Raw genomic sequence first — 7,516 nt, 5'->3', positions numbered from 1 at the left:
TGGGCTGTGGGAGGAGATTAAATGGGTGGGTAGAGTCCGTGATAGGGGAGAGTGTACATGGGCTGTGGGAGGAGATTAAACGGGTGGGTAGAGTCCGTGATAGGGGAGAGTGTACATGGGCTGTGGGAGGAGATTAAATGGGTGGACACAGTCTATGATTGGACAGCCTCGAATCTCACGGGTTTTCATTGATGTTTCCAGGCTGACTCCTCGGAGTGAAGATGAAAATTTCATCGGCCGGGTTCCTGCTCTTCCTCTTGACCAGGGGAGTTCTCAACTTCATACCCAATCACAGCAAAGATAGCGTCACGCACAAGGTCATCACGAAGAATGCAGCCCTGCGGATTACCTACAGAATGTTCCAGGAACTACCCAACTTCGAAGGCAATGTGCTCCCTCCCAACTCCATCCCGGTGAGCCTCAGCACCACGACTTGTCTCGATCTCTGTCTCACTGGGGGAATGGGATCTACGGGCACCTCAACCAAGATTCACTCTTCACGTGTCAGCCCAGAGAGTGAGTGTCGGACGTGGAGCTGCCTGAGCGAGCCCACAGCACGGTTCCTCCAACACGGCCCCGTCTCTCCACTGTGTCCAGAGATGTCTCCACACTCAATCCACCTGGAAATAACCCACTATTGCACTCAAAGACCACGGGACAGTGTTTGATGGGACAGTGTAGAGGGAGCTTTACTCTGTATCTAACCCCGTGCTGTACCTGCCCTGGGACTGTTTGATGGGACAGTGTAGAGGGAGCTTTACTCTGTATCTAACCCGTGCTGTACCTGCCCTGGGAGTGTTTGATGGGACAGTGTAGAGGGAGCTTTACTCTGTATCTAACCCCGTGCTGTACCTGCCCTGGGAGTGTTTGATGGGACAGTGTAGAGGGAGCTTTGCTCTGTATCTAACCCCGTGCTGTACCTGCCCTGGGACTGTTTGATGGGACAGTGTAGAGGGAGCTTTACTCTGTATCTAACCCATGCTGTACCTGCCCTGGGACTGTTTGCTGGGACAGTGTAGAGGGAGCTTTGCTCTGTATCAAACCCCGTGCTGTACCTGCCCTGGGAGTATTGATGGGACAGTGTAGAGGAAGCTTTACTCTGTATCTAACCTGTGCTGTAGCTGGCCTGGGAGTGTTTGATGGGACAGTGTAGAGGGAGCTTTACTCTGTATCTAACCCGTGCTGTAGCTGCCCTGGGAGTGTTTGATGGGACAGTGTAGAGGGAGCTTTACTCTGTATCTAACCCGTGCTGTACCTGCCCTGGGAGTGTTTGATGGGACAGTGTAGAGGGAGCTTTACTCTGTATCTAACCCCGTGCTGTACCTGCCCTGGGAGTGTTTCATGGGACAGTGTAGAGGGAGCTTTACTCTGTATCTAACCCGTGCTGTATCTGTCCTGGGAGTGTATGATGGGGACAGTGAAGAGGGAGCTTTACTCTGTATCTAACCCCGTGCTGTACCTGTCCTGGGAGTGTTTGATGGGGACAGTGAAGAGGGAGCTTTACTCTGTATCTAACCCGTGCTGTACCTGCCCTGGGAGTGTTTGATGGGACAGTGTAGAGGGAGCTTTACTCTGTATCTAACCCTGTGCTGTACCTGCCCAGGAGTGTTTGATGGGACAGTGCAGAGGGAGCTTTACTCTGTATCTAACCCCATGCTGTACCTGCCCTGGGAGTGTTTGATGGGACAGTGTAGAGGGAGCTTTACTCTGTATCTAACCCCGTGCTGTACCTGCCCTGGGAGTGTTTGATGGGACAGTGTAGAGGGAGCTTTACTCTGTATCTAACCCGTGCTGTACCTGCCCTGGGAGTGTTTGATGGGACAGTGTAGAGGGAGCTTTACTCTGTATCTAACCCCGTGCTGTACCTGCCCTGGGAGTGTTTGATGGGACAGTGTAGAGGGAGCTTTACTCTGTATCTAACCCGTGCTGTACCTGCCCCGGGAGTGTTTGATGGGACAGTGTAGAGGGAGCTTTACTCTGTATCTAACCCATGCTGTACCTGCCCTGGGAGTGTTTGATGGGGCAGTGTAGAGGGAGCTTTACTCTGTATCTAACCCATGCTGTACCTGCCCTGGGAGTGTTTGATGGGACAGTGTAGAGGGAGCTTTACTCTGTATCTAACCCCGTGCTGTACCTGCCCTGGGAGTGTTTGATGGGACAGTGTAGAGGGAGCTTTACTCTGTATCTAACCCGTGCTGTACCTGCCCCGGGAGTGTTTGATGGGACAGTGTAGAGGGAGCTTTACTCTGTATCTAACCCATGCTGTACCTGCCCTGGGAGTGTTTGATGGGGCTGTGTAGAGGGAGCTTTACTCTGTATCTAACCCCGTGCTGTACCTGCCCTGGGAGTGTTTGATGGGACAGTGTAGAGGGAGCTTTACTCTGTATCTAACCCGTGCTGTACCTGCCCTGGGAGTGTTTGATGGGACAGTGTAGAGGGAGCTTTACTCTGTATCTCACCCGTGCTGTACCTGCCCTGGGAGTGTTTGATGGGACAGTGTAGAGGGAGCTTTACTCTGTATCTAACCCGTGCTGTACCTGCCCCGGGAGTGTTTGATGGGACAGTGTAGAGGGAGCTTTACTCTGTATCTAACCCCGTGCTGTACCTGCCCTGGGAGTGTTTGATGGGACAGTGTAGAGGGAGCTTTACTCTGTATCTAACCTGTGCTGTACCTGCCCTGGGAGTGTTTGATGGGACAGTGTAGAGGGAGTTTAATCTGTATCTAACCCCGTGCTGTACCTGCCCTGGGAGTGTTTGATGGGACAGTGTAGAGGGAGCTTTACTCAGTATCTAACCCGAGCTGTACCTGCCCTGGGAGTGTTTGATGGGACAGTGTAGAGGGAGCTTTACTCTGTATCTAACCCGAGCTGTACCTGCCCTGGAAGTGTTTGATGGGACATGTTGCCCGGAATTTAACCTCAATCATCGTCCCTTGCAGGCTGCGGAGTTGACAGCGGAGAAGCTTTTCCAGTTGTACTACGGAGGGACCATTTCAGCCTCGAGGTTGAGCCAGGCAATGGATGAGATTGCAAACGCCAATGCTTTTGTGGATGTTTGGTACGTCTTCTCTTCTTTACGACACTTTGATTCGGAGAGTTTTGTGAGCAGTAAGGCCAAGATCCTGGAACTGCAGACGAGTGTCGTCCAGAACATTCAGCGGGAGAATTTCCGATCGGCTCGGAAGAACATGGGGAATCTGCTGCACACACTGCAGGTAGGCAGGGTCCTCACCATGAAGGGTTTCAGGTGGTCCGCGCTCCCAGCTCTGCCCTTTATTTCCATTTCGCCTTTCTCCACGGGCTCCGAGCGTCTTCCTCCCAAAGGCCCATCCTTCGGGGATGAGCTCGGACAGCGAGCGCCCGCTGGACATTGCACCTTGACTGGCATCATGGTGAACGGGTCACCTTGGGCCCAGTGCAGCGTAGGTTTACAGCAACAACCTGTGACATGAATCAGTCAATACTGAGCGGCCTGCAGGTAGCGCTGTCCAGGGAGAATATAAATACTCGGGCACGGGCCCAGCTTGCGCAGGCCATTCTTAACAGGAACTAGTGAAGGACACAACTAGACCTCCATGTTGTTAAACAGTTGATTAAAGCTTTGTTTAACGCTTAGACCAAGTGCCTGGTCGTTTTCTTACGTCAACCTGCATTTATATAGCGCCTTTAACGTAGTAAAAACTCCCAAGGTGCTTCACAGGAGCATAAATCAGACAATATTTGACACCGAGCCACATCAGGAGATATTAGGACAGGCGACTAAAAGCTGGGTCAAAGAGGTCGGTTTTAAGGAGCGTTTTAAAGGAGGGGAGAGAGGTGGAGAGGTTTAGGGAGGGAATTCCAGAGCTCGGGGCCCAGGCGGCTGAAGGCACGGCCGCCAATGGTGGAGCGATGGAAATTGGGGGGATGGGCAAGAGGCCGGAATTGGAGGAGCGCAGAGATCTCGGAGGGTTGTAGGGGGCTGGAGGAGGTTACAGAGATAGGGAGAGTTGTAGGGGCTGGAGGAGGTTACAGAGATAGGGAGGTTTGTAGGGGCTGGAGGAGGTTACAGAGATAGGGAGGGTTGTATGGGCTGGAGGAGGTTACAGAGATAGGGAGGGTTGTAGGGGCTGGAGGAGGTTACACAGATAGGGAGGGTTGTAGGGGCTGGAGGAGGTTACAGAGATAGGGAGGGTTGTAGGGGGCTGGAGGAGGTTACAGAGATAGGGAGGTTTGTAGGGGCTGGAGGAGGTTACAGAGATAGGGAGGGTTGTAGGGGGCTGGAGGAGGTTACAGAGATAGGGAGGGTTGTAGGGGCTGGAGGAGGTTACAGAGATAGGGAGGGTTGTAGGGGCTGGAGGAGGTTACAGAGATAGGGAGGGTTGTAGGGGGCTGGAGGAGGTTACAGAGATAGGGAGGGTTGTAGGGGGCTGGAGGAGGTTACAGAGATAGGGAGGGTTGTAGGGGCTGGAGGAGGTTACAGAGATAGGGAGGGTTGTAGGGGGCTGGAGGAGGTTACAGAGATAGGGAGGGTTGTAGAGGCTGGAGGATGTTACAGAGATAGGGAGGGTTGTAGGGGCTGGAGGAGGTTACAGAGATAGGGAGGGTTGTAGGGGCTGGAGGAGGTTACACAGATAGGGAGGGTTGTAGGGGCTGGAGGAGGTTACAGAGATAGGGAGGGTTGTAGGGGGCTGGAGGAGGTTACAGAGATAGGGAGGTTTGTAGGGGGCTGGAGGAGGTTACAGAGATAGGGAGGGGCGAGGAGGCTGGTGGAGGTTTACAGAGATAGGGAGGGTTGTAGGGGGCTGGAGGAGGTTACAGAGATAGGGAGGGTTGTAGGGGCTGGAGGAGGTTACAGAGATAGGGAGGGGTGTAGTGGCTGGAGGAGGTTACAGAGATAGGGAGGGTTGTAGGGGCTGGAGGAGGTTACAGAGATAGGGAGGGTTGTAGGGGCTGGAGGAGGTTACAGAGATAGGGAGGGTTGTAGGGGCTGGAGGAGGTTACAGAGATAGGGAGAATTGTAGGGGCTGGAGGAGGTTACAGAGATAGGGAGGGTTGTAGGGGCTGGTGGAGGTTACAGAGATAGGGAGGGTTGTAGGGGCTGGAGGAGGTTACAGAGATAGGGAGGGTTGTAGTGGCTGGAGGAGGTTACAGAGATAGGGAGGGGTGTAGGGGCTGGAGGAGGTTACAGAGATAGGGAGGGTTGTAGGGGGCTGGTGGAGGTTTACAGAGATAGGGAGGGTTGTAGGGGGCTGGAGGAGGTTACAGAGATAGGGAGGGTTGTAGCAGCTGGAGGAGGTTACAGAGATAGGGAGGGTTGTAGGGGCAGGAGGAGGTTACAGAGATAGGTAGGGTTGTAGGGGCTGGAGGAGGTTACAGAGATAGGGAGGGTTGTAGGGGCAGGAGGAGGTTACAGAGATAGGTAGGGTTGTAGGGGCTGTAGGAGGTTACAGAGATAGGGTGAGTTGTAGGGGCTGGAGGAGGTTACAGAGATAGGGACGGTTGTAGGGGCTGGAGGAGGTTACAGAGATAGGGAGGGTTGTAGGGGCTGGAGGAGGTTACAGAGATAGGGAGGGTTGTAGGGGCTGGAGGAGGTTACAGAGATAGGGAGGGTTGTAGGGGCTGGAGGAGGTTACAGAGATAGGGAGGGTTGTAGGGGCTGGAGGAGGTTACAGAGATAGGGAGGGTTGTAGGGGCTGGAGGAGGTTACAGAGATAGGGAGGGTTGTAGGGGCTGGAGGAGGTTACAGAGATAGGGAGGGTTGTAGGGGCTGGAGGAGGTTACAGAGATAGGGAGGGTTGTAGGGGGCTGGAGGAGGTTACAGAGATAGGGAGGGTTGTAGGGGCTGGAGGAGGTTACAGAGATAGGGAGGGGTGTAGGGGCTGGTGGAGGTTTACAGAGATAGGGAGGGTTGTAGGGGGCTGGAGGAGGTTACAGAGATAGGGAGGGTTGTAGGGGCTGGAGGAGGTTACAGAGATAGGGAGGGGTGTAGGGGCTGGAGGAGGTTACAGAGATAGGGAGGGTTGTAGGGGGCTGGAGGAGGTTACAGAGATAGGGAGGGTTGTAGGGGCTGGTGGAGGTTTACAGAGATAGGGAGGGTTGTAGGGGCTGGAGGAGGTTACAGAGATAGGGAGGGTTGTAGGGGCTGGAGGAGGTTACAGAGATAGGGGGGGTTGTAGGGGCTGGAGGAGGTTACAGAGATAGGGAGGGGTGTAGGGGCTGGAGGAGTTTACAGAGATAGGGAGGGGCGAGGAGGCCACGGAGCGATTTGACTACAAGGATGATACCTGTACTTCAAGTGTTAAATCACGAGGAGAGATTCCCAGACTAGGAATAAAAGCTAAACATACTTGAAATTCTCAGCAGGTCAGGCAGCCTCTGTGGAAAGAGAAACAGAGTTAACGTTTCAGGTCGTTGACCTTTCGTCAGACCTTTTACACAAACGAGGGTTATATTCCCTGGAATTTAGCAGGTTAAGGGGTGATCTGATCGAAGTTTTGAAGATATTAAGGGGAACTGATGGGGTAGACAGAGAGAAACTATTTCCGCTGGTTGGGGAGTCTAGGACTAGGGGGCAGAGTCTAAAAATTAGAGCCAGACCTCTCAGGAGTGAAGTTAGGAAACACTTCGACACACAAAGGGTGGGAGAAGTTTGGAACTCTCTTCCGCAAACGGCAATCGATGCCGGGGTCAATAGTTAATTTTAAATCTGAAATTGATAGATTTTTGTTAACCAAAGGTATTGAGGGAACTGGGGCAAAGGCGGGTGGGTGGAGTTAGATCACAGATCAGCCACGATCTCATTGAATGGTGCAACAGGCTCAAGGGGCTGAATGGGCCTCCTGTTCCTGTGTAACAGGCTCGAGGGGCTGAATGGCCTCCTCCTGTTCCTGTGTAACAGGCTCGAGGGGCTGAATGGGCCTCCTCCTGTTCCTGTGTAACAGGCTCGAGGGGCTGAATGGGCCTCCTCCTGTTCCTGTGTAACAGGCTCGAGGTGCTGAATGGGCCTCCTCCTGTTCCTGTGTAACAGGCTCGAGGGGGCTGAATGGGCCTCCTCCTGTTCCTGTGTAACAGGTTCGAGGTGCTGAATGGGCCTCCTCCTGTTCCTGTGTAACAGGCTCGAGGGGCTGAATGGGCCTCCTCCTGTTCCTGTGTAACAGGCTCGAGGGGCTGAATGGCCTCCTCCTGTTCCTGTGTAACAGGCTCGAGGGGCTGATTGGGCTTCCTCCTGTTCCTGTGTAACAGGCTCGAGGGGCTGAATGGGCCTCCTCCTGTTCCTGTGTAACAGGCTCGAGGGGCTGAATGGGCCTCCTCCTGTTCCTGTGTAACAGGCTCAAGGGGCTGAATGGGCCTCCTCCTGTTCCTGTGTAACAGGCTCGAGGGGCTGAATGGGCCTCCTCCTGTTCTTGTGTAACAGGCTCGATGGACTGAATGGGCCTCCTCCTGTTCCTGTGTAACAGGCTCGAGGGGCTGATTGGGCATCCTCCTGTTCCTGTGTAACAGGCTCGAGGGGCTGAATGGGCCTCCTCCTGTTCCTG

General features: G+C 53.9%; 1 protein-coding gene across 1 annotated transcript in view; it reads left to right on the top strand.

Moving 5' to 3' along the window:
- Positions 1-221: 221 nt before the first annotated feature.
- Positions 222-7,516, top strand: part of LOC147110118 (von Willebrand factor A domain-containing protein 7-like) — a 203,052-nt gene continuing 195,757 nt past the window's right edge. Inside the window, exons 1-2 of the mRNA XM_086004053.1 lie at positions 222-413; positions 2,939-3,214. Of these exons, the coding sequence (XP_085860179.1) occupies positions 222-413; positions 2,939-3,214 (468 nt within the window). The remainder of the gene's footprint in view (positions 414-2,938; positions 3,215-7,516) is intronic.

The sequence above is a fragment of the Somniosus microcephalus genome, chromosome 12, assembly GCF_052327205.1.
Source record: "Somniosus microcephalus isolate GS21.2 chromosome 12, FLI_Smic_1.0, whole genome shotgun sequence".
NCBI lineage: Eukaryota > Metazoa > Chordata > Chondrichthyes > Squaliformes > Somniosidae > Somniosus > Somniosus microcephalus.
Note: the sequence above shows the minus strand (reverse complement) of the source record. Positions and strands in the feature narration are given on the sequence as shown.